The sequence below is a fragment of the Talpa europaea genome (assembly GCF_964194135.1).
Source record: "Talpa europaea genome assembly, chromosome: 8".
Taxonomy (NCBI): Eukaryota; Metazoa; Chordata; class Mammalia; order Eulipotyphla; family Talpidae; genus Talpa; species Talpa europaea.
In genome coordinates, this window is record NC_140075.1 from 31,256,388 (window position 1) to 31,282,113 (window position 25,726).

At 53.4% G+C, this 25,726-nt stretch overlaps 2 protein-coding genes across 2 annotated transcripts; one reads left to right on the top strand and one right to left on the bottom strand.

The window, feature by feature from the left end:
• Nucleotides 1–8,985: 8,985 nt before the first annotated feature.
• INAFM2 (InaF motif containing 2) lies at nt 8,986–9,456 on the top strand (the record flags this gene model as incomplete). Its single annotated transcript, XM_084240601.1, has 1 exon — nt 8,986–9,456. One exon carries the CDS (start codon nt 8,986–8,988, stop codon nt 9,454–9,456), a length of 471 nt encoding a protein of 156 aa, XP_084096727.1.
• A 10,431-nt stretch (nt 9,457–19,887) lies between these two features.
• On the bottom strand, nt 19,888–24,939 carry CCDC9B (coiled-coil domain containing 9B; the record flags this gene model as incomplete). Its single annotated transcript, XM_084239709.1, has 11 exons — nt 19,888–20,509; nt 20,593–20,632; nt 21,191–21,290; nt 21,373–21,426; nt 21,971–22,029; nt 22,293–22,474; nt 23,117–23,242; nt 23,329–23,484; nt 24,042–24,149; nt 24,400–24,513; nt 24,838–24,939. The coding sequence occupies 11 exons, from the start codon at nt 24,937–24,939 to the stop codon at nt 19,979–19,981; spliced, it is 1,572 nt and encodes a 523-aa protein (XP_084095835.1). The 3' UTR covers nt 19,888–19,978.
• Nucleotides 24,940–25,726: the final 787 nt, after the last annotated feature.

Consider the following 25,726-nt stretch of genomic DNA (forward strand, 5'->3'; position numbering starts at 1 on the left):
GAGCTGGCCCCACAAGAGGCAAGAGGGTTAAACTTTGAACTCCCACATTGACCAGGCAGATTACCCCTCAGCAGGGTTCTTTGAGGGCTGAAGGAAATGCCCAGGGAGAGACTCTGCTGTGAGCCCTCAACTGTCAAAGCTCCTAACAACTTAGGGATAATCTACCAAGATCTGGTGCCCCATAGCCACTGTGACAGTCCACCCTTACCAACTTGTTGCTTCGTAGGGCAGCTCACTCTTCCAGGGAATAGTTCTTCCAGGATTCTGGTGATCACTCTTTCTGGGAAAATTACAGGAAGTGCGACCCATAGCCCCCACTACTATAGTTCATCCTGATGTCACAACTGCTCTTCAGCACCCCCCCCCAGTACCCATTCTAGATTCTCTTTACCTTTGGTTTGTGCCTCTCTGCTGGTCTAGGTGTCTTCTCTGGGGTAGGAATGACTCAGATCTTCATTCCTTTTTTTTTTTTTTAAGATTATTTATTTATACAAGCACTGAGTACAGTCAGAAGTGCGGGAGGGTGAGAGAATTCACCAGAGCCAGAGCGGGGAACAGAACAGGCAGACTGACGAAATACACTGCTGAGGGGAGCAGCGGGCGTCAGCAGAGGTCTGCGTGCCATGTGGGACCCTCTCCGGTTGCCGGGAATTGAACCAGTGCTGCAGAGGCTGCGGGCAGCTTCGCAGCCCAGGGCTCAACCGCTGCACCATCAGGGGAGGCCCCAGATTTTCATTCTTGAGGGATGTGAGCCCCTAATCGCTATCCCCTTCTCAGGCCAAGCTGCTGAATTTATCTACTTACCATCACAACTGGAAAAGAAGGTACCAAAAATCACCAGAATCACCTGGGTGCCAAACATATTCTTCTCTGACTCCATTATATAGCTGCAGCTCTAACTCTCCCAAAGGATCAGAGTTAAATACCCCTGCAGGAAGTGGCCCCTTTCTTTGCCTGCTGGCCTCTTGACACAGGAGTGTGAAGGACGGAAAACAGCTACACTTAAAGTTTATGGAATCCTTGTTCTGTCCCCTGGTGCAAGTGTTCAGTCTCTAGGAACTAGATTCTATAAACCCAAAGAGCCTGGAACTGTAGGAACTTCCCCAATACAGTACCGGAAGTGATAGTAAATGGGGTTATTCCTACTTTTTCCCTTGTTCCCTAGACCTCTGGATTCTACCCATTGGGCCATAGCACCATGTCATAGTTACTTAACAGAGTACATATTTCATCCTGGAGCCTGGGGTCCTGTGATTTCTAAAATGGTGCTTCAGTTGCGCCTTTGAAAGACTGTTCTTTAACTCTGTCAGCTTTATTCACCAGTAGGTCGCAAAGTAGATTCTGTGATCAAGTGCTCACTCTTTTGCTGTAAAGTGGAACTCTTGGTCTGATGCAATGTGATGTGAGAGCCCATGTCAGCTAATCAAACACTTTCAGGCACTCAGAGAGTGGTGCTGATTGAGGCCGTTAGCAGGAAAGATAAATCCATCACCAAAGTATATGCCAGTTAAAGTCAAGATGAGTCACTGACCTTTTCAGATTAGAATAGTTCCAGCATAGTCAACTGGTTACACTGGCTCCCGCATAGTCCAGAGGCTGATTGGCCATCAGTTGCTTGCAGGTTGGACATTTGGCAGCAACAATAGCTAGATGAGCTTTGGTCAATGGGAGCCCATTGTGTTAGGTCATCCCCGCCTCCATACACAGCATGCTTCCATGTAGCCTTCATCTGTGCCAACATGGCCACTTTATTCACATGCCCATTGTGCCAACACAAGTGGTTGATGACAGGCTGATAATATCCACTAGTCATTCTACTTGGTTATTTCACATTTTTCTCCAGGGTGGATATTCTCAAATGATGTTAACATGCCCTAGACAGATCTTCACACACCTGGTGCCCACTCTCATCCAAATGCCCCTTCCCAAGGCCATCTTGTTCCCAGTCTTCCAATATGTCTCATTCTAGGCCTCTTACCAAGGAGTCAAGCCATTTGCTGCAGCCCATCAGACGATACATACTTTTTCCCTTGAGCCTTTCTACTAGGTTGCTGTGACAATGACTCAGGTCCCCAAATATCAATGTCAACTCAGACATTTCATCCAGCAGACCTTAAAATGTTCATCTATTCCACTTACCCCAGCGTAGCTGCCCAAGTGAATGGCCATAGGAACCTTTGGGGAAGGAGTACAGATACCACTACAGTATTGCCACAGTATTAGACTTCCTCCTGGAGATTCACCTTCTCTATTAGTCAGTGGGTTCTGGATCCAAAAATTGAAGCATTTCTGGAAACCAGAGAAGGTTTTGTGACTTTTTTTTAAAGATTTATTTATTTATAGGCCTCCCGGGTGGCGCAGTGGCTGAGCGCTGGGCTGCAAAGCTGCCCACAGCCTCTGCAGCGCTGGTTCGATCCCCGGCTGGCAGTGAGGGTCCCACATGGTGCGGCAGACCTCTCCTGTCTCGCCTGCTGCTCCCTTCAGCAGTGTACTTCGTCAGTCGGCCTGTCCTTCTCCCTGCTCTGGCTCTGGTGAATTCTCTCATCCTCCCGTGCTTCTGACTGTACCCAGTGCTTGTATAAATAAATAAATAAATCTTAAAAAAACAAACAAACATATTCTTCTCTGTACAAGAACTGGGGTACAGGGCCTCCCCTGGTGGCAAAGTAGTTGAGTGCTGGGCTGCGAAGCTGCCTGCAGCCTCTGCAGCACCGGTTCAATCCCCGGCTGCTGGCGAGGGCCCCACATGGCGCACAGACCTCTCCTGCCGCCCGCTGCTCCCCTCAGCAGTGTACTTCGGTCCTTCTGCCTGCTCTGCTCCCCGCTCTGGCTCTGGTGAATTCTCTCACCCTCCCGCGCTTCTGACTGTACCCAGTGCTTGTATAAATAAATAAATCAATCTTAAAAAAAAAAAAAAGAACTGGGGTACAGGTCAGAGGTGTGGGGAGGTGAGAGGATTCACCAGAGACAGAGTGGGGAACAGAACAGGCAGACTGATGAAATACACTGCTGAGGGGAGCAGCAGGCGAGGCAGGAGAGGTCTGCCGCGCCATGTGGGTAGCTCCCTGACCAGAGATCAAACTCGTACTGCAGTGGCTGTGGATTGCTTCATAATGCTGTGCTTAACTCCTTGCACCATCAGGGAGGCCCCAGGTTTTGTGACTTTTCATTGGAACCTCTGTCATCAACCTCTTGATTGATTTTTTATGGTGGATTTCTTTTCATTGTACAACTCCATGATTCTGCGTGTGGTCTATGGATCCCTAGGGGGTTCTAAGACCATTGTAGGGGTTCACATGGTCAAATTATTTGCATAATAATACTAAGATATATTATTTGCCTTTTTAACTGTTCTGACATTTGCACTGATGATGAAAAGTGATGATGGAGAAAATTTGGCACCAAACCCATCTAGTAGTTCATTGGGGGAGGGGGGAGGGAAACAGAGACAGAGAGAGAAGGGGAGGAGGAGGAGGAAGAGGAAGGAAGGGTGGAAGAGAACAAAATCAGTTTCATTTAAGAATGTCCTTAATAAAACAATAAAAATTATTAAATTTTATTAAATCATGACCATTAAATACATGGCTTTTAAAAATTCTGGATGAAATGGACAGTACTCTACAACCCGCAGAAATATAATTGTTCTCTCAAGGAAAAGCATTTGTGTAATTGAGTTACCAGTTAAATTAGCCATTTTTAAAAATGGAACACCGCTTCCACTTGAAAGAATAGCTGACGGACAAACTATGGTTATTGAAACTTGGTTATTTGGCAGACGTTTTCTCTAATTTGAACCAAGGAAGTCATCCACTTTGAGGAAAGCAACTGATAGTGTTTGTGGCTAATGATAAAATTTGAGCTCTTAAGTGAAATTAAAATTTTAGGAAACTTGCATATACTCTCAACTGGCATGACAAATTCTCAAAAACTTATAATCTTTAAAAACGGGATTTTTAAAAATACTGTATTTTAAAAAATATTGTATAATGTGAATCTGCATAACTCAGTCAAGCAATATTTAGATCTGCATAACTCAGTCAAGCAATATTTCCAAATGACCAAAGCAGGATGTTATAAAATCATGCATGGGTAAAAAAGTCACTCAGTGCCAGGTGGATGAATAGACTTTAATGTAATCAAGTACAAAAAGTTAATTGCTCTTGTTTCATATTCTACATTGCAGTCCTGCACTACATGTAAGAAAATACTACTTGTTGAGTTGATGTTTCAAAAAACATGATCTCAGTCATCTGAAAAGGCCATTAAATTGCTCCTCTCTATTCCAACTAAATATCTGGGTGAGGTTGAATATTTTTCAAGTATTTTAACCAAACCAACATATTGCCAACAGAAGCGCATAAGAGAATCCAGTTGTCTTCCATAAAGTCACATTTAAGAGATTTGAAAAAAAAAAAAAAAAAAGGTGGGGGAAGAAGGGGAATCAGGTATTCATTTTTTTATCTAGAAAATAGTTATTTTTTTCATAAAATATGCTATTCGTGTGAATGTATTATGGGCTACTTTTAAATAAATAAATATTTTACAGATTTCTCAGTCTTATTTCTCAGATGGTGGAAGTCAGTAAATACAACACGCATTAAACACTCTTTGAAGATGTCACTTTTTGACAGTGTGTAAAGTGAGTCTGAAACCAAAACGTATGGGGACCACAGGTAGAAGCTGAGCAGTACCATTTGGTTGCCCCAGGGGTACTATATTCTACTTACCATGTATATAACTACTGTCAGGACCTCCACCCCGATGTTCCACCTTGCTGCCAACCTCTGGCCTTCTGTTATTTCATGGCTCCATCACTCCTATTGGTATTGGGGAGCCAGTTCTGGAATAGCCTCCTGCTATTTAGCCTTGGTCTACAGAGGACAGCCCCAACTAAGTTCCTCACCAGTACAAGTCCTCGTTGCTTTGATTACCTTAGTATCCTCTGGGCCTTTCTACAAAATGTCTGACCTTACATAGAAGATCCACTATGCATACCCTCTTCTCTGAGCATTTTGAACCCTTTTTCCGCTGTCTGCCATGGTAGCCCTGGCATTTCCACTTTACTTGGTGAGCCACTCCTGTGTTCCAGAGTCCCTGTCGGCTATTAAATCCTGTTTCATGGCAGAGTGCTTCTGTTATAGAGCAACCCCGATATTAAACGGGTTCCTGGTTGTGGGTCCTCACCCGCGCGCTTTAAAGGGACTTATGAATACTCCACTACAGGCACACACAAAGGGTGGGGGTGGAGTCCACAAAGCCTATATGGAATTAGCTTTGGGACATCCTTTTCCCCCTAACACTTCCATATCAATAACCTCTCCCTTATTCAACTTAATATTCAGCGTCCCCTTGATCCAGCCATACAGCACTCCTGACTGCTGCCAGTATATACGTGGTAGCTACTTGGGCAGCTCTTTGAGGGCATAACCCTCTTCCTCCCCAAGAAAAGCAGGCTCTGCTGGGTTTTGCTGCAACTTGACCCTATTTACTGGTCTTAAAGGCCAGGAGAGAGGCAGCTTCCTTTGCACCCAAGGGCAAATCTCAAGGACAAAGGCAGCTGTGAGTCCTTTGTAGGCAACACTCCTGGCAGCTGGAGGAAAGAGCCTCCATCCTGGGAGTCATCCGGGTGGCACCCCACATCCACTACTTCAGAGACAAAGTTCAGCTCTACGTATGAGGCAAATTAGAGCAGGTGAGAACTGAATCCTCTAGAGCAGAAAGACTCAGGTTTGAGATCTCACTCTGTGATCTTCGGCATTTTACTTAACCTTTTTGAGGCAAACTCCTCCGCTCTAAAAATGAAGATAAGTAGTAAGTACCTGATAGATCGTTGTGTGACAAATGAAACAGAGGTGCAAGTGCTTATTATGGTGCCTAGAACATAATGAGGGCATGGATGTTGCTGCTGTTTAATTGATCAGAACTTTCCAAAGCCTGTAAAGGCTGAATGAAGGAGCAGACAATAAGGCAGACCATCACAGAGAGCCTGTTAGCTGACTTTGGAGAGGGCTCCACAGGGGTGTGGTGGAGGAGGTGGTAGGGTCTGTGGGGGGACTTACAAAAGATGACCTTTAGGGCCCATTCTGTCCCCAAGTTGGCTTGATTGCCTGATTTCTCTGGTTATGCCTACCCTTCGCGGGGGAGAGGCACTTAGAGAAGCATATTCACTTTCAGGCCACTAGGGGGCCATTTAGTTGTCTGCAACAGGAATAGTACACTAATGGTTTCTTAATGGCTCAGGCACCAGGGAGATCAGGCTCAATTATATCTGAAAGCATTTTGAGTTCCTGGGGTAAAAGACACTATGCAAATCCAGATAATAAATAGGACTTATTGATGACAGGTTAAAGAATCTGGCACTGTTTAGTTTGGAGAAGAATACAGAGAGAGGAATTGAATAAGGGCTTCAAGTATATTATTCCTTAGTATAGAAAGGAGTGACATGCTGTTTTTCTGCTCCACTGGGAACCAAGCAAGAAGAAAGAAGTTTAATTTGCAACCGGAGAAATACAGAGTGCAGTCAAGAAAGAATATGGAAGGAGGCTTTGGGCTGGCCTTACCTGGAATTTTATTTATTTTATTTTTTTATTATTTTTTGAAAGACTTATTTATTTATTTTACACAAGAACTAGGGTACAGGCCAGATGTGCAGGAGGGTGAGAGGACTCACCAGAGACAGACCGGGGAACAGAACAGGGAGACTGACGAAATACACTGCTGAGGGGAGCAGCGGGCACGACAGGAGAGGTCTGCCTCTGCCACGCCATGTGGGACCCTCACCGGTCGGCCAGGATCAAACTGGTGCTGCAGAGGCTGTGGACAACTTCATAGCGCATCGCTCAACAGCCTGCGCCACCAGGGGAGGCCCCTTACCTGGAATTTTAAAGAATAGTTCACGTTGGTATAGTTAGTACACCAGTAAAGCCAGAGAGCAGAAAGAGGACAACATCCAGAGACAATTCAGTATTTTAACGTAATGGGCTGCCCCGGCCTGGGAGCAGGGTGGGCATGGAGTGGTTATCTTTTCCCCATCAGTCTGCAGAACACAATAAGCACTCCAAACTTCCAATGTCCTTGAAATTTCTCAGAAAGTAAAAAGGCAGGCTATTCCTGAAAATGGCATCCAGTTGGCCATTGCTAGTGGCAGATTCATACCCGGGCCTCAAGAATGAGAGCAAGGGGCTGGTTTATAGGTCTGTGGTTCCAGTAGCTGGTCAGCCCTGATAGCCACCTGACTTGTGTCTTCCTGCAGAGACAGGAGGGCAGGGCAGCAGAGTTGGAAAGGGATTTCCTCACAAAGTGTTATGAGTCTAGAAGTTAAAGATTCCGTGAAGGAGGAGGGGACTGAAATAGCAGAGAGGGTGCTGCCCCCACAGTGTCAGAAGCCAGGAGTCAGGTTCAGGGACAGAAGGGGGAGCTTCACCCACAGAACCCCATCACTACCATAGTCCTCTCCCCCCCACACACTCAGGCAGACACAGTCTCCCACACTCATTGAGACACCCAGACGTTCTGCACACCCAGCTCTGGGAACACAGGAAGTAGAATTCAAGGAGGAGGGAAGCAGAAATTGTGGAAAACCTTATAGAGACGGAAGGGGGGGGTGGCAGTGAGGAGAGGGGGAGAGAGGAGGGAAGAAGAGTGGTAAAGGCACAGGGAAAGCGGCTACTGAGAGTGTGAACTCGGAGAGGAGTTGTCAACACCGACTCCAGGGAGGATAAACTCTCCGGGGGCTGGCGGGGTGGGTTGGGGGACGGGAACCACCGCCCCGGCTTTGAGGTCCTGAGAAGAGGAGGCAGGGAGACTACAGGTTCACCGCAGTCCCTTGGGTCCAAACCCGAGGACGGGAAGCCCCTACTGTGGGCACTTGGGACCTGAGGCCAGGTGCAAGCGTGGAGCCCAAGGTGTCCGGGGAGTTCAGAGAACCGGCTCAGCAGGGGACTGTTCGGGAGACTCCGGACAGCCCGGGCCGGGGCTCGAACAGAACAGGCGATCGGGAAGGTTTCAGCCAAGTCCCGAGGGCGAGCCCGGGCCGGGCGGGGGAGGCGGGCCACGGCCACAGTCCCGACCGCCGCGCGCGCTTCGGGCTCCCCGCAGCCCAAGCTGGGCACGCCCCGGGCCCCCGGGGTGTGACGGGGCCCGGGAGCCCCGCCTGGACGGCAGCTGCCCCAGGGCGCGAGCCGGGAGCCCGCGCGCGGCATCGCTCTCACCCCGGGGTAAACTGAGGCCTGGGGGCCCGAGCCGCTGCGGCTTTCGCGCCTGCCCCTTCGCGCGGTGCGGGCGGCGGGAGCGGACAGCTCCCCGCCGGGCCGCCCCTCCCCGCCCCTCCCCGCCCCTCCCCGCCGGGCTCTCGCGCTCCGCCCGGCACCCCAGACGCAGCCTTTCCCCTTTTAAAGGAGCGCCCGGGGCGCTCAGCCTCCCGCGCCCGCGCGCGCGGGGCCACGGGACGTTGCCCCTTTAAGAACCAGCCTCCTTTAACTCTCTCGGCGCGGGGCGCCCCCGCGGGCCGCGGCCGCCGCAGAAGCCCGCCCCCCGCGCGGCGCTTCCGCACCCCGGCGTCGCCCTTTTAAGAGGCCGCCCCGGCGCGGCCCCCGCCCCTGGCCGCCGGCGCGCGAGGCGGGGGAGCGGCGGGAGCGGAGCGCGCGGGCCGCGCGGCCACTGGAGACCGGGCGGCCGGCGGCCGGGCGGGCGCGGCGGCGGCGGCGGATGGGGCCGCGGAGCCGGGCGGCTGTGGCGGCTGTGGCGGCGGCGGGGAAGCAGCTGACGGGGCGGCGGCGGCGGCGGCGCTGGCGGCGGTGACTGGCCCAGGCCCGGGGCGGCGGCGGCGGCGACGGGCCGCGAGCGGGCGGCGTGAGGCGCGGCGGCGGCGGAGCGCGGAGCTGCCGGGAACGGGGCGCCGGGCCGCCCCCCGCCCAGTCCGCGCAGGCCGCCGGGCCCCCTCCAGCCGGGGCCGTGGAGCACCGGGGCAAAGGCCGGGGCCCCCCCATGAAGGAGCGCGACGCGGCCCCGGCCGAGCGGGGCAAGCCGGCCACCTACACCGGGGACAAGAAGGCGAAGATGGCGGCCAAGACCAACAAGAAGTGGGTCCGGCTCGCCACCGTGTTCGCCTACGTGCTCTCCGTGTCGCTGGCCGCCATCGTGCTCGCCGTCTACTACAGCCTCATCTGGCAGCCGGTGGGCGCCGGGACCTCGGGGGGAGCCGTCGGGCCGCCCCCCGGCGGCTCCAACGCCACCGGCCCGGCCGGGACTTCGGGGGCGGCCGCGGCGGAGCCCAACGCCACGGGGCCGTCCCGCCGCGAGGCGCCGCGCGACGCGCCCCCCCTGCAGGCGGCGCGGCCCGCGCCCCCCGCGCCCCCCGCGGACAGCCCCCCGGCCGCGCCGCTCGAGCGGCCGCGGGGGCCCCCGGGGGAGGAGGAGGAGGAGGAGGACGAGGCGGCGGCGCCCCGGGGTCGCTGAGCCCCTCGGCGCCCGGGCCCGCCGGGAGCCGTCGTCCCCGCGCGCGGAGACCGGACTTCGCAGCAGGACCGGGCGGGGAGCCCGCGGGCGTGACCCCCGCGGGAGTGAACGCCCCCCTTTGCGCCAGACGCTCGCCGACTCGCCCCCCGCGCGCGCGCGGCGTGGCCTGCAGCCCGACCTTCTGCCGAGGGACCGCGACTCGCCGGGGGCTCCGGGTTGGGCTTCCCGGGACTGTGCCGCGCCGGGGCCCTGCGCCGTTAGTTAGGGGAGCGGGGGATGAGGAGAGCCCGGCGCCGAACCCCTGCGCTCGCTCGCTCGCGCTCGCCCTTGTGTATCCGACGTCCAGGGGCGACTCGGGGCTCTCCCCCAAGACTCAGGGGAAGGAGGGAAGCGGTAGGGGCTCTTGAATAAGCTGACGCTCTCTCAAGGAAGCGGGCATCAAAAGTAGTGGAGCTCAGGTACGTCAACCTAGTTGCAGTGGCCACAGATGCATTTAATTTATAGATCCCTGTATATAGTTGTTGACATATGCACTAGAAGCTATAATTACATAGAACTATGTGTCTCCTCCCACACCCTGGTTAGCTACTGACTAATGGGGGTCAAGCAAGGGCTATTTGCTTTCCCCTGAAGTGCAGCTAAGCCGAAGGGGCACAAACACTGTTTTGATTTTGGTTTTGTTTTTCTCATCAATCACCCACTCTTTCCCCTATTCCCTCTGGTATTTCAGAAAGATAGGTGTATGGCACAAAAGAATATGAGCGGTCTTAGGCTCGCGGAAAACCTTAGGAGAAGGAGTAGCCGGTTAGGGAGGGTGGGGAATGTGCTGATCCCTCCTCTTCCCACCCTCGTGCCCCCACTGAAAGGCTTCCTGTTGCAGCCCTAAGTATCTGGATTTGCGCCAGAGAAGAAGGAAGGGAAAGAGCAATGCCTCTGTGCTTCAATTCTTGGCCTTCTCCTCAGCATTCTTTTGGGAAGAGCAAGCTTTTGTAAGTAGAGTGGATCACAAGTGTCCTCGCCCTCCCTCCCTCCTGCTGCTTCTCCTCAAGATCTTGTCTTGTTCCTATAATCACCCTCCACTTCTCTCTATCCTGAGCCTGGACGGACGATGCAGCCCTGCGATTAGGAGGAAATCTGTTGTGAAACCAGTGCTTTGGGCACATCCTCTGGCTGAAAAGTGGACTTCAAACTCAGGACTGTGTGTTGGTAGCCAGTTAACAGACCCACGTGGGAAGGATGAATTGGCTTGTCTTTACCTCTCCTGATAGACGCACTTATATGCTGCCTGCACTTTTATTGAAATAAGAAACATCAAGGAAAATGACATGTGTAGCTCTGGGGCAGCAAGAAGTATACATCTACAATTTGGATTCCATTTCCTTCTGCCACTTGCTCTTAGGCAATTTGAGTGTGGGTAGTGACAAGATAACAGACCCCTTAGTGTTTCCTTTTTGGGAAATGAGGCACTTGAAAAAAAAAAAGAGAGACAAAAACTTATCCACCTGAGTCTCGAAACAGTTTGTCTCTCCAGTTTTCTAGCCTACACTCCAGTTAGTGCTGATCCAAGTTTCCAGGACAACAGCTTGCCCTAAGCCATGTCCTGTTGTGGGCAAGATAATGGCAGCTGAGCTGTCAGAGCCTAGGGGCAGGCTGGTAGCACCCTCGAGGTGTCTTGGCTGGCGATTTCTGAGCAGCTGACTTGACTTTAGTCTTTTGGAAGCCTTTGAGGCCTTTTTAAATTTTTGGTGAGGACCTGGGGAAAGAAACATAAAATGCCACTTTATAACTTCAATAACAGCCTGTAATTTATATTTATTGTGTGAATTTTTAGTCTCTATTTTAATAATTTGTAAATTGAACTCTTATTCCAAGAACCCTTTGAATTTTCAGGAGACCATCTGGGAGCCCAGCCCCCTGCCCCCATCCTGACCCCTGCATTCTGGACTGTAAATCCACTTTGGGATGGATCAAAGAATCTAGAGAGACCACTCCTAGGGCCAGCTGCTGGCCTCCTGACTCTCTAAAGCCTTCACTGGAATTGGGACATTAGCTCCAGCTCTAGCTGTGAAAATGACCAGAGACGTTATTTATAATTCAGCCATTTAAGATATACCTGTACTCAAAAAGTCCTGTATATTTTTTAAAAGTTTTATTTTTCAGGTGAACAAAAAATACATTCTAAGAACTCTACGTAAACCTGTGTAAGTTGAACCTTTCTCCTTTCGTACTTCTTGGGGGGAAGGAATTAAGATCCGGAGAGGAAATGGACAGCTATGTGGGGGATGGGTGGTGAGCTATAGGTGTAGGAGGAAAAAGCAGTTGCCCTGATGTTCTCTGTGCCTGATGATTGGACTGAATTGATTTGCAAAGGGTGGCAGGAATCCATCTTAGTTAGGAAGCAATCGTGAAGAACTAGCTCAGCCACCTTTTGCTGACCTTAATTAGAAAGGTTGACAAAAAGTTCTGCTTTTAAAGGAGTCTAAGCAGATGCCTCACTGAGGAAGCTTAGGGGCCATTAAGCGTGCATTTTAAAAATTTTTGCAAACATTAAGCTGACCGACAGCTAAGGTGAGTATGCGTCACCTGATAATATCACCATTCTGTTCTCACCTTTAAAACACTGGCCCCAGATAGCTCAAGAAGTGCTACCACTAAGAAAGATAAACCCATGCATGTAGTGGTGGTCCCCAACCTGTCTACGAAGGAGGAGGTGTAGGCCTGAGGGCTCAGAGAGGTGTAGGTTGCTTCAAAGATGAGGCTTTTTCTCCTCTTTAAGCAAACAATAAAAGGAGGTGGGTGAGAAACACAAATGTAAGGGATTAGTTACACTGTAAAATATGTGGCAAGCAGTTAAGCTCAGCTCATTATTACACAATGCTGCCCAGTACAAACCCCAGCAAGAAGCCAGCGTGGGGGTGGGGTGGGGCTGAGGCCTACCCTTCTCCAGAGCGGGTGGGGATGCTTTTACATCACCTGGTAGTCTGCAGGGGAGCAGGGAAAAGTATGCCCTTTTATTTCCCTTTTCAGCCTACACAATGGCTCTCTGTTAAGACAGAGCACAAGGGGAGTGAAAGTTTCTCAGGTTCTAGTCAGCCCCTCCTTTCTGTAGATGGTGACATGTGGTTTTACAGCGGCACATGGCTTCACACATTGGGCACATGCAGCCGTGTGTGCAGCAGAGCCTGCTGGCCGGTGAGCAGGGTACTGTTCCGGCAGAACGGGGCCCTGGTTGCGGGGAATAGCGTTCAGAATAGCCTTATTTTCAAGGGTTAGAGATAAGCTGCAAAACTGTCCTTCAGGTTTTGAGCCAGGAGATGTTTGTGCAAAAGGGGATTATGTCTCTCCAACTGCTTTGCACCTGGGCTCCCAGGATCATTGCTAGGTGTTTGCTTATATTAGAAGTTACTGCGCGCAGTGTGTGCGTTTGTTCCAACAGCCTGAATTTGGAGGAAGAGATAATCCTCTTGAAAGTGACGTTTTGGAGCATGAGGGGCTGGGGAGTTTGTTAAGCCGCTGAGACTGTTATAGAGCAACCCCGATATTTTGTGTGGGTATCATTTCTTTGCTCCCACTGCTGCTGAGGTGCAAATAAGTGTTTCAAGTTTTAGCCGTAGGAAATGCTATTCTTCCTGATAGCTCTTGATTCCTGCATGGTACCTACCGCATGAGACCGCCGCTTTGGAAGCTTTTCTGTCTACCTTGTTTTTCAGTTTTCACTGGGGAATTCTAAGATAGTGTGTTCTTTCGTTGAGTATTTATATCCTGTTTTGAAATGTGGGGTGGAGAGCATCAACTTGTTTCTGCGTTTCTTTTGGAGGAACTGAAAAGTCAGGACCCCAGCATTAGGGCTCCCGCTGCTTTTTTAAGATTTATTTATTTATGCATACAAGAGCCAGGGTGCAGGCCAGAGGTGTGGAGGATGAGAGGATTCACCAGAGACAGAGTGGGGCACAGAACAGGCAGACTGAGTGAAATACACTGCTGAGGGGAGCAGCGGGCGAGACAGGAGAGGTCTGCTGCGCCATGTGGCTTCTCCCTGGCCGGTGGCTGGGGACAACTTCGTAGGTTGCTTCTAACCTCCCACCCCCACCCCCAACCCCTCGCCACCAGGGAGGCCCCCACAGCTACTTAAAAGGGGTCATAATTGTCCCCTTCCTGTCTGCAGAGAATAGCAGTATTTCTGGAATTACTGCGCAGTAACAAAGGGGCCACAGTGGCACTTTTTTTTTTTTTTTTTTTTTTTTTTTTTGGTGTCTTTGGTAGAGGGAGGGACCATAATGGATTTCACAGGACCAGCTTAGTGCCTGACACACAGTAATAGGTACTGTGAGTTTGATTACCTGGTTGATCACTGTGTTAGGTGGTATCCTGTGGTTTCACTGTCTTTTTTTAAAGATTTATTTATGCATACAAGAGCTGGGGTACAGGCCAGAGATGCGGGGGGTGGGGTGAGAGGATTCACCAGAGACAGAGCGGGGAACAGAACAGGCAGACTGACTGAAAAACACTGCTGAGGGGAGCAGCGGGCGAGACAGGAGAGGTCTGCTGCACCATGTTTCTCTCTGTCCGGCTGGGGATCAAACTCATGCTGCAGAGGCTGCGGATTGCTTCATAGTGCGGTGCTTGACCCCTTGTGCCACCAGGCAGGCCCTGGTGTCACTGTCTTAATCCACTCGTACTCACAGCTGCACTGGCCACCGTGGCTATGGTTTCATTCCAAGTTTTGGTACTTGCCTCGCCCCGCTTGTTCTTTCCGGAAGTCCACAGCTTGAAGCAGTGTATAACAAAGATGACATTGAATATGTGCTCTATCCATTGTCTCCTTTGTCCCAGTCCTCTGGTTTAATGTTGAGCCATAAAAATACCTGCTCTATCAGCAGTGTTTTGGTCACATCTGTTTTTCTTGCTGACACATTTTGTGGTTTTCTACTGCCAGAAAACCTGTTTTATGCTTTGTCCCCTCCGGTAACTAATAAAAAAGCCATTTTTTTTTTTTTAAAGCACAAACCTAAATTCTTCTCAGAACTCTGGGCCCTAAATAGAGAAACACCCGTGGCTCCTGGGTGTGCATCATCCACAGGGTCCTCTTGGTTGGAAAGGAGCATCCAGGGCTAAGCCAGTTTCCCTGTGCCCCATTCCATCCTATAAACATTTGTTAAACTCCTACTGAAGGATCAGAAAATTACCATCCAATTCTTGCCCTCAAGAAATGTACAGTATTGCCAACTAGAATCTTTCCTTGTAATGCCCTGCTTTATTAACTTCAGTAATTGTTTTTTAATAGCTTATCAGTTAAATAACAATAATAGTCTAACTTTCCTTAGAATATTTTCCATAAACTCCTGCCATTAATTCAAGAACTATTTATTTGGTGCCTATAGTGGGCCTCAAAAGTCCCAAAACCATCTTGTCCAAAAAAGCAATTATGTTGATTACCAGGGCTTTCTCGTTAAATATACTTCGCTCTGCTACCTCGATGTTCAGAATCATGAATTGAGGTCTCCCCTGAATTCATTGTGTCTTAGAGGCCAGATTCCCCTCAGTTCCCCTCTAGACAGTGTTGAGTCATGGCAACCAGTCTCTGAGAGGTCAGCGGCCCACAGCACCATGAGGACCAGCGTGGGAGGCAGTGTGCTTTGTGGAGGGACCCTGAACTGGAAGAGAGGAAACTGACACAGCAATAGCACTGTTCTGTCCCCTGACCCACCCGCTTCCTCCTCACCAATGGTGGGAATTCATGAGCGCAAATGGAGGTACTAGCTAGGACAGGGCTTGGAAAGCTTGAGAATAAAAGTGCAGTGTATACATGAGGTAATATATTTTCTTTTTTTTTTTTTAAAGATTTATGCATACAAGAACTGGGGTATAGGCCAGAGGCATGGGGGGGGCGGGGAGGGTGAGAGGATTCACCAGAGGCAGAGTGGGGAACAGAACAGGCAGACTGACTAAAACACACTGCTGAGGGGAGCAGCGGGCGAGTCAGGAGAGGTCTGCTGCGCCATGTGGGTTGCTCCCTGGCCAGGCATCGAACTCGTGCTGCAGAGGCTGTGTAGAGTTTCTTAGGTTGCATCTCAACCCCTTGCATTACCAGGGAGGCCAAAAAAATATATTTTCCAGGGAAGGCATGGAGACATGGAAAGAAGTGTAGGTGTAAAACATTACGCCAGTGCCCAGACCATCAGCGTTGGCATCACCAGGAACTTGTTATAAATTCAATGTCTTCTGCTCCCGGCCACAGACGGGAGAAATCAGGGGCAGGAGCCCAGCACTGTGTTTTGACTGGCCTCCCAGGCAATTCTCATGTACCTGACGGATGAGACCCCCTGGCCCAGCCGCCGCCCTGGTTCTGTAACTTAGGGTTAGAGCATTTCTGTTTTGACAGACGGTTATCTATCAAGGTGACTTGTGACCCTCTTTTTTGCTTAAGGGGGAAAGCCTACATTGTTGGTTATTTGCAGGCGAGCAGGCCCCCCCCCCCCCCAGAGGTTGTCAAGAAGGAGACAGGCCTGAAAGATTCCCACCCCCAACCAAAGGGTCTGAAGTGTTTGCCTCGCCTCCTGCCCTGGGGCCTGCTGCTCCTTGAGCCAGTCCTTAAAAGGAGCAGTGGGTGCCACTTTTGTTCTTTCTGGTGCCAGGCCTGTGCTATTTCACTTCCCTGGCGTCAAGTGGATGCTTAATGAGAGGCCGTGACGTGGGCCGGCTGACTTGTTGAGAGAAAGCAGTGTCAGCCCAGGCTTTATGCGGGCTCCGCTGCCGCCTTCCCCAGCCTGGTGTTCTCACCGGCAGGAAGGCCGCAGTCACCCTGTGTCACCCCTTCCTCAGAAGGGCTGATAACCTCACTCGGAAAGAGCTGCTAGCCGAGGCCTGTGGACACTGATAAATGGCTGGAGCAGCAGCGAAGCGGTGACTTTAGTTTCTCTTACTCCCTTGATCAGCCCCCTCCCTTTTAGTCCCCCGAATAAGAAGATAGATGGATTCTTGCCATTTCCTCTGTTCCTTGAGGGGGCAAGTGCCTTCTCTTCCTGTTATTCCTTCCCTCAGACTGGGGTTGGGGCAGAAGCTGGCTGGTGGCCTAACCTGTACCTTGTTAGATAACTGAGGATCCCCGCTTTTGGGGATCCACAATTACCCACCCCTTGACCCTAACAAAATACAGTCATGCTCCTCCTTTGGATGACAACATTTAACTCCCGGAGGTGTAGAACAAATTCTGCAGAGTTTATTTTCTGGGTAAAATGTTGATGTAGAACTGTGCTGTGAGTGCGTGAGGTTGCTGTTGATGCAAACAGAAGAGAAGAGGAACCACTGTGAGCTGCTGGAGCCGGTAGAGAGAGGCCAGGGGGGATGCCTAGGGCCCCCATGTGATCGAGCCAGTGGGTGAGGGAAAGGAACGTGGCTGTAGAGCACGGTCACTGCGTGAGGCTTTTAACCCAAGACTAGCCCAGGGGATTAAAAGCAGCTGGCTATCTTGGAAGGCTGGGTCAATTTTACAAACTAGCCCTTGTTTCCCCGGGAGTGTACCGACCCCAGTGAAGACGAGGCGAGAGGAGAAGTTAGAGGACCAGATAAAAGGCAAAGTAGCCAGAAGTCACACCAAATAGCTCCTTCATTTATTCAGCAGACATTTACTTAGTGTCTTCATTTGCCAGGCGGTGGGTCCAGAGTGCCTGCTGTGTGCTGGGCATCTTTTGCATATTCTCATCTTTAATTTTCTCACCCACCCTTCAAGGTAGGTGGTTCTCGCCACATTTGGCAGACTAGAAAACAGAGGCTTTTCGAGGTTAAAGTTGGCTGGGGTCACCCAGCCAGCAGTTGGCAGACCTAGGATTCAGATTCAGTCTGTTGGTTGCCAGTTCCCTGCTACCAGCTGCCTCATCAAAAAACAACTTTTTGTGTGAGATGGTGTGAGGCGGCCCCTGCCAAGGTGATTTGGGCCTAAGTCGGGAGAGCTCTCCGTCCTCTCCTGGCTGACCCTCTCTCCCCTTTGTGCCCTCCCTTATCAGTTCCTGCAGCTCAGTGCCTGCGTTCCTGCAGCCGTGTCTCCTGACCAACTTCCCGCCTTTGAGGAGTGGTCTTACCTGTTGGCTGGAGAAGAGAAGGGCATCCAAGGGCAAGGCTCCCAGGCGGGCCTTTAAACACGGGAGCCAGGAAGAGCAACAACCAGCCCCACGAGCCAAGGTTTGTGGAGGGAGAACTAACTGCTTGCTTCCCGCTCCATAGCGGCTTCCATCCTAGAGCAGAAGGGGTGGTTCCCTTATCCTGAAGAAGAGCCCCCCCTTTTCTGAGAAAAGCTCAGAGACGCTTGGCTTACGCTATACTCCCTACAATTAAGACGTCCTGTGCCGCTGTCCGTTCTCTCTAACCCCTAGTGGCTCCAAGGACATCCTTTCTCCTGCCGTTCTGGCACGGAAGCCTTGTCTCTCCATCGCCCTTCTGCCCAGCTTGCTCTCCTGATCAGGTCCTATTGTGGGGGCTGACTCGGAACTCTCCAAATTCTACCTCCCCACCCCATAGTCAAGCAGTCCTTGGCATGTACCCCTTAATGAAGATGCAGCTGTACAATTGGCAGCATTGGGAGCAGTTTGTGAACCTTAGAATTCAAATTCTTGGTCACGATCACTTGGGGAGACATCTGAATTCCCGGGCTCTACCTGAACCTGCTCTACCCCAGCTCTATTCTCTGGGTGCTAAGAGTTCTAGCGCCCATCCCATGCTCCAAAGCCATAGATAGATGGGCAGCAGGTGGGAGACGAGCTTGGAGTCTTTCACCAGGCCTGTTCACATCTCGTAGGGGTCTTATTCCCCATATATAGGAATGTTCCTAGCCTTTCCAACATTCCTCTGATCAACTGCATATCAACTACTTCCACACACATCCCCTCGCCAACCAACCCTTCCCACTCCCCGGCAGCTTCCCACCCAACTCTGAAGCCAGGAAGCTCCCACCTGGTTGGGACAGTGTCCCCCAACTCTCTCCAGAGCCAGCAACCAGCCCTCAGCATCTAGACTCTGTCTTTGCCCCTAGTTCTCACCATAGATATTCTACAGCATAGGCATCACCCGGAACTTCTTAGAAACACAAGTCCTCCAGCCCACCCCAGACCTACCAAATTAGAATCCACATTCTTCTCTCTGTACCTTAATTTGTGAGAGGCACTGCTCTCAACAGTCTGCTCTGCTGAAAAGGGGGGTTCTTACGCTTCCTGAATAGTGGGGATAGAGGGGGGAACAAGAGCCAGTCAGGAAGCCCAGACTGTGACCCCACAGCTCAGGCCCCCAACAGTGGAGAAATACTGTGCATGACCTGGACATATCCTAGAGAATCCAAATGGGCTGGTGAGGCCCAGGCCCCCCAGCAGAAAGGAACAACCATGGCAGGGCTAGAGAGGAGGGGACTGGGGTATATCATTTGGGGGGATCCAGGCAAGAGCTTGAGGGCAAAGGGCGTGCGTGACACCTTTGCCACCAACATTCCAGCCCTTGCTGGGCACTTACAGTAGAGATTGGCTCCTACCGTGCAGCCTGGGTCTGTTAGGTGGCTAGATTTCTTCCCTCCCTCTTGCTAAGTCACCATCGCCCACCGGCTACATGGCTGGTAGTGGGTGCTCAGGAAATGTTTGTTGAATAGAAAGGAAGCCACAGCTTGTGCGGAGTCTAGATAATTCACCAGACGTGGGCCTCAGGGGAGGGGCAAGAACGGAGACTAAGTAGGGAAGACAAATCCTGATGTCATACTTAGCCGGAGTGTCTCTTTTCCCTTTGGAGTCCCTATCTGAGACCTTGCTTTTGTGTGATCCTGGTGCAGGGAGGTGGGGAGGAAGAGGAAGTAGAAGCTGGCAAGAATCACCCCAGGCTGCAGGGCTATCGCCTTGCCCCCCTTCATGGTGTGCTTGATGTCTGACCTGGGTATCAGGGAGGGTGATTCCTGGTCATAGGGCCTCCCAGCCCATTCCAGAGAGGAAGTCTGCCCAGGGACCCTCCCTTTCCCTGAGAGAGCCTGAGCGCTCTTCTTCTATGTCCAGCTCGGTCCCTGCAAGTGATGTTGCCCTCCTTTCTCTGGGCCTCGGCCTCCTCTTTCAGAAAGGCAGATGGTTGCCAGCCAGTTGCTGAGATTCCCCTAGTTTGGCCATCCTCCGAGTCTGGGACTGTGAGTCACATGGGTGCAAAGCAGAAGGAAAAGATCTAGTCCTGGGCTGCGCATGCCCTCCCGACACCTGAGGAGCCAGAGCTGGACTTCTCTCACCGTGGAAGGGCAGCTTGTGGCCTGTCACAGCTTGTGGCAGGAGGCCCAGGACAGAACTCACCCACTGCAAAGACCAGATGAGGCACAGGACACCAGGGAAAAAGGGATGTGCACGTGAGGTGCAGGGAAGCGCACCTCCTTCCCTCACAATGTCACTCTACCAGTTTGCCAAACTGCTCAACCAGACTGCTACAACCTCGGGCAACCAGACACTCACCACCCAGACTATTCTTTCCTCCTCCTCTCCCCAGCCTGCACCTCCAGCTCCCAGCAGCCTGCTCAGCATCTTCCTGAAGGGCCAGGACCACCTGTCCTGCTCTTTACACATCCTGTGCCCCTTGTGCTCTGGCCAGTACCTCTGGGGGGCCTGCTCCGAGGCGCCAGGCCCTGTGGGGCCCTAGCCTTACTGTCTTCTCTGGACTCTGGGGACCCTGCTTCTTGTAACTCAGAGCAAGTCTGGACTTCTGGCTCAGCCTGGAGACCATTCCACCCCAAGGGCTGCTGGGAACCATCTGGCCAGGACCCAGGGCTCTCCTGGTCCCCAGGTGTTGGACTAGGCACACACACATGCTCCCTGGGCCCAGGGCTATTGATCCCGCCTAAAGAGAGGTCAAGAGGAACCAAGTCAGTGTTCTGTGGTGAGCAAGGAACCAAATTGGCTGTCAAAGTTCCTGACTCCCCACTTGGTCCCTCTTGGGACTCCAAAGCTGGGCTGGCTGCTGGGGCACTCGTGGGTCCGCCCGGCTCTGTCTTGCTCTGCTTCTGTGCTTGTTCCTTTTCGCTTAGAGTTTTTCTGGCGCTTTGGCGTCCCTGAAACAAGAGGGTGGTTTTGCTGGCTGGCAAATTCAAGGCTCATGTCCCTAGCCTGCCCCACCCTATGCCCAAGTACCTACCTCCTGGCTCGCCAGCTCCTCGTCCTCCTTCATCTCCCACCTGTGGAAACACAGCACATGTGGGTCCTCCTCCTACTAGCCCCACTGCATGTCACCCACTTCATTGCCAGGGAACGTGTCACCCACGTTCCCCAGGAAGAAGCTAGAGCTCGCGGGCCTCTGTGGAGCTTCAGAGCCGGGAGGCTCCAGGCTGCTTCGCTTCCAGCCTGACCTTGCTCCCCAAATCCAACCATTTCCTCAGAATCCCACCCGCCTTAGCTCTACCCCAGGTCCCCAGCTGCTGTTTATGGCCAAGCCTGCAGCATCTTGAGTGCTGTGGGGACTCCAGGCGTGTCCCTGCCTGCGCTGCCTGGGAAAGGCACGTCTGACTTCCCCGGGGAAGGTAACTGCTGTAATTACCACCGGCCTCCCTGGGTACCAGGCTCTTGCTGCTGCTGCCTTTGCTGATGGCCTCTCCCTCATCTCATTAACCCACCGCCAAGGAGGCAGAGGCCCCGGGGGTGGACCAGTGCTGTCCTCACCTCCCAGGGGCAAGGCAGAGCCAGTAAATCAGGAGGCCCCAATGCCTCCCTTGATTTTGCCCCCTGCCACCTGTTACCTGCGGGCCCTGCCAGTCAGCCTCTCTGTCCCCCGGGCTTTGCTGTGTGTGGCCAGAGTCATGGGGGGTCTGCTGGGTTGCCTGCCCCGAGTCATACCACCTGCAAATGTAGGAGAGAGAGGCCATAGCAGTCTGGCTCCTTCACCAGTTCATGGAACCCTGCTTCTCTTCTCCCAGCTCACCTTTGCCATCAGGGCCCAAAGGTGGGGGCTGCAGCTTCCGTTGGCTCCTAGGACCTAAGTGAGGCAAAGGAGAGGGCGTGGTAACAAAGGCTCCAAAGCAGGAACACCAGTTCTTCCAGCACCAGTCAGTCCTTCTTTTGGTTCGGTTGTGGATTCTCGGGCTCCCAAAAGGAGCCTAGGTCAGAGGACCAGGAGGCCTGGGGCCTGTGCCCCCCTCACCACTCCTGCTTGGCGACTAGAACCTCTCCCAAAGAAGCTGGGCTGCTTTGTGGGTATAATGAGGGGATTGGCAATTTACAGGTCAGGGCCAAGGGAACTAGAATTTTCTTCCATGAGGGAGCAATACCTGAAAATGACCTCAGGACAAACTTCCACATCAACCTCCTCCCTAGACCCTCTGGGGTCAGAACCCCAGGTCAGAGTTGTGGATTTGGAGAGTGGCAGGTCATGCTGCCCTCTTGTGATGGTAAGGGAGAAGAAGGATGACATACTTCCCTGCTGCTTTCCACTTGGGAAACCCATAGAGAAAAAAGAGGAAGGGAGACAAGGAGAGAAAAAAGTCAAGGAAAAGAAGGGGGCCAGCTGGGTGCAAGCTCACCCCTGGTGCTGCCTGCCCTAGCTGGGCCTTCTTGCCGATGCTTGCTGGAGTCCTGTAGCCTGTGAAGACAGATGGGGGTCCAGATGCTGATGGCAGAGAGGACAGAGGCTGCAGCAGGACCCACCCCAATACCACCTTCCCCGGCCCCAGAACTGGGGGCCCCAAGAAAGAGGCGGAGTCTATGCCCACATAGACCCTGAGGCCCAGGGCCTGACCTGAGGGCCCAGACCAGGTCCCACCAGCCCTCTGAAGTCCCCAGGCAGCCCTGTCCAGAGCATTGCACACATGCCAGCCCAGCAAAGTGTCTGGTCCTGCCACCCACATGGGCTTGGCCTTGTCCAGGTCCCACGGGCGGCGCCAGTCACCGTGTGCATCTCTGTGCCGGGCCAAGCGGGCCAGGTCGATCTGTTCCCGCTCCTGCTTCCACTGAGCATAGTCCCAGTCCACCTCCAGGTGGGAAACTGAACCTGGGACTCGGCCTGGATTCCGGGGTTCCCGAGAACCCTGCAAGAAGAAGACACTCAGCACCATGAAGTAGAAGCAGAAAGAAGCCCGGGTTTGGAGTGGCCATCTGTCACTAACCCCTTCCTCTCTCGGGGTTTCAGTGTCCCCTTCTAAAAATTAGATCCGCTCCTTCTCTAACATGCTGTTTGCCACAGGCACGGTTTCCATCCACTCTTTAGCTGTGTCTTTGGAGCAAGTTACTTAACCTCTCCAAATATCATTTCCTGGGCTGTGAGAGGAGCACGATAATAGCATCTGTCCCCAGGTCGGGTGCAGGGGAGTGTGTTGGGTTGGGGTGGAGAGGAGCCCTGCGGCAGGGAGCAAGACTAGGGCCTGCTGCCATCTAGAGGTCACACCTGGCTCAAGGCCAGTCCCCGACACCCTCGGGGGCCCCGGCTCCCCCAAAACCTCCGCCCTTTGCCACCTGAGGGGCAGATAGGGTGCAGGGCTGGGTCCCACTCTGGCTTACCCTGTCTCTCACTGCAAGGCCCACCCAACATGGAGACGGGCCAGGGAAAGGAAGGGAGGTGGAAATTCTAGGGCTGCCTGGGCCATGTCTCCACAGATGGGGGACATATGTGACTCAGCTTCTCTGCCTCCTGCAAAGGGGGACCACCACATTTCTGTCTCCTCTTGAAGTACCTTCCGCACAGAATCCGAGCTGACGGCCATCTGCCTGGGGGGGCTCTGGCCCAAGCCCCCTCCAGGTGACCCTTCCGTCCCCTGCTTCCTTGCCTTGCTGGGTTTCTCACTTACGATCCGCTTGGCCTGGGGGAGGTGAGGATGGGCAGCTTGGCAGAGCCAGGAAAAAGAGGCTGCCCACCCGTGCGGGCTTCCCCCACCACCCGGCTCACCTTGGCTTTGTTTTCCATGGTCACGGCCAGCTCCACCCGCTCCCCCATGCAGAAAGCACCCGTGTGGGCATCTGCCTCCTCGTCCTCCAGCGTCTCACTACCTGCTCCCAGTCCGAGGGTGTTCCTTGTCCAGTTCTGGCTGACCACCCGCTTCTCCTGCAGAATGAGGTACTGTGTCCTTAGGCCGTACAAGCAGCACTGGGCAGGCGCTGGAGGCTGGTTCTAGCCCTGGCCCCTCTCAGTGCCCACAGAGGAGCTGATTATGTGGGGCATTCGCATGCCAGTGGCATTAGGTGGCTTGGGGCCACCCAGAGCCAAGATGCCACCAAGCCTCATCATTTCTGAGTGGGGAAAATCTAAAGTGCTCAGACAATGGGGCTTTGTCCCTCAGATTATTCGTGACATTTGGCCCCCACTTCTCTGTCCCCCTGGGGTTTAGATTTAAGAGTATCCTGTGCTTGGGGGCAAGGAAGTGGGACCTCAGGCCTGGAGAAGGGTATGAGGAGACTTCTACTTAGGAGCCTTTCAGCTCTGGCCCTTTGGGGAGAAAAGGATGGAGTGGCATGGGCTGTGTGAGGTTGGGAGCCGGTGGGGGTGCCCCAGAATTGCAAGCGGGAGAGGCAGAGGGGCAGGGGAAGTTGTCCTCCCTTGACACAAGCTGGGCCTCCACCTTGTTGCCACCCTGCCCTAACTCTCTCCCGGGTAGGGCTTACACCAGGAACCTGGCTGATCGTCACAGTGAGGCCGTCGGGCCGAAGGAGTTCTGGTGTGGTTACAGCCATGCCCCCCTGCTCCGCCTGCCGACGGTCTTCCTGGATCTCCTGTGGGACGGCCTGGGGTCAGCAAGGTCACAGCCCCCCAGACACATAGACATAGATGCCAACAGGCCTACACAGTGGGACACCCGGGGGGCAGAGGCATCATGTAGTCAGCAAGACCCTCCTCACAGAGCCTCCCTAACCCCGGACCCCAAACCAGAGCCTGTAGGGAGAGGCACCCATGCAGAGGTGTGCAGGTCTGAGAGGGAGTGCCAACCCAGTCCGTCCTCCCAGCCCATCACAGCCCTCTCACCTGGTACCTGCGTAGCAAGGCCTGGTTCTTCTTGCGAAGGGCAATTATCCTCCGGTCCAGCTCTGCGTCCTTCTCTTCCTGCCTGCTCCATGGGGACTCCGCCCCCTGAGGCCCCTGCAGAGGACAAGGGGCCCGAGCTCCTGACTGCCATGCCAGCCCCTTACCAGCTCCCTGACTTTCACATTCAAATGTTCTTGCCACCAGTGAACACGATCCCAGCCCCAGAGCCAGGGTTACATGGGGAAATGGCATATGGAAGGCTCTAAGCCCCCAGCCTACTCGTCCTGTCAGCCCACCTCTCTTCAGGGGCTCAGGTCAGGCCTTCAGACCCAGGCCTGCAGCTCCCAGTAATGGGCCGCCCCTCCCCCGGCTCTCCAGGGAGCCCCGCTGCTGAGCAGAGCCTGGAATGGGAGTTATAAATGGCTCTGGCAGCGGAACCTGCCGTGACTGGGAAGTTGCCAGGGGATTCGGGAGGTCGAGGGGGGAGCTGTCTGACTCCCAGGCCCAGAACCACAGAAGAAAGAAAGGCCCCTGCTTCATTCCAGGCTCCTAGGCCCTGAACCCCATTCCCCAGGTCTGTGCTCAGCCGGTAGGAAAGAATCGAAAGAATCGCTTCCACGGGCCCAGCCTCTCCAGCAGGAGCTGCTGGCAGCTGGGGCAGGAGAGAGTCAGCCTGTGAACAGGCCCAGCCGGGGAACCACCCTGAGGAAGCTGTGCCCCGTACCAAGATCCCCAGGCCCCTCCCAGTCTGGCTGCAGGGTCTTCATTGTGGCCAATGCCCGTGCCCAGCGCGCCCCCTCTCCCCGCCCGCCTAGGCACAGCCCTCTTCCTCCAGGCTCGACTGTTCCCAGCTGCCCCCAAAATGTGACTGCCTGGTGTCCCAGCCCCCTCCCAACACCAAGAAGCCCCCCGCCAAAGGCGAGGTGCCACTCACAGCTGAGTGCATGGCAACAGCGGGCACCGGGAGAATTCCAGAGCAGCCCCAGGGGAGCCAGAACAGGAGGGAAGCTGGAGCTACCAGAGCTGGGCCTCTGCTGGCCTCTCCCCGCCGGCTTCGCTGCTCAGCACACGAGATCATGTTGTGATTACAAAAGACTCCTCTGGGCTCCCAGCCAGGAACGCCACAGCCACCGCCCCCACCCATCCACTCACAGAGGCAGAGGGCGAGGACCAGGGCACTGGCAGCCAGCTGGCCCTGCCTAGCACCTCTCCCTGCCCTGCCCTAGGGTCCCCAGACAGACTGGCAGGGACTACTCCCAAGCAGGTTGAGCCCACACAGGGGGCCTGGCTGCCCCAGGCCCTGCCTTCCCCCAGGCCCTGTGCCCCA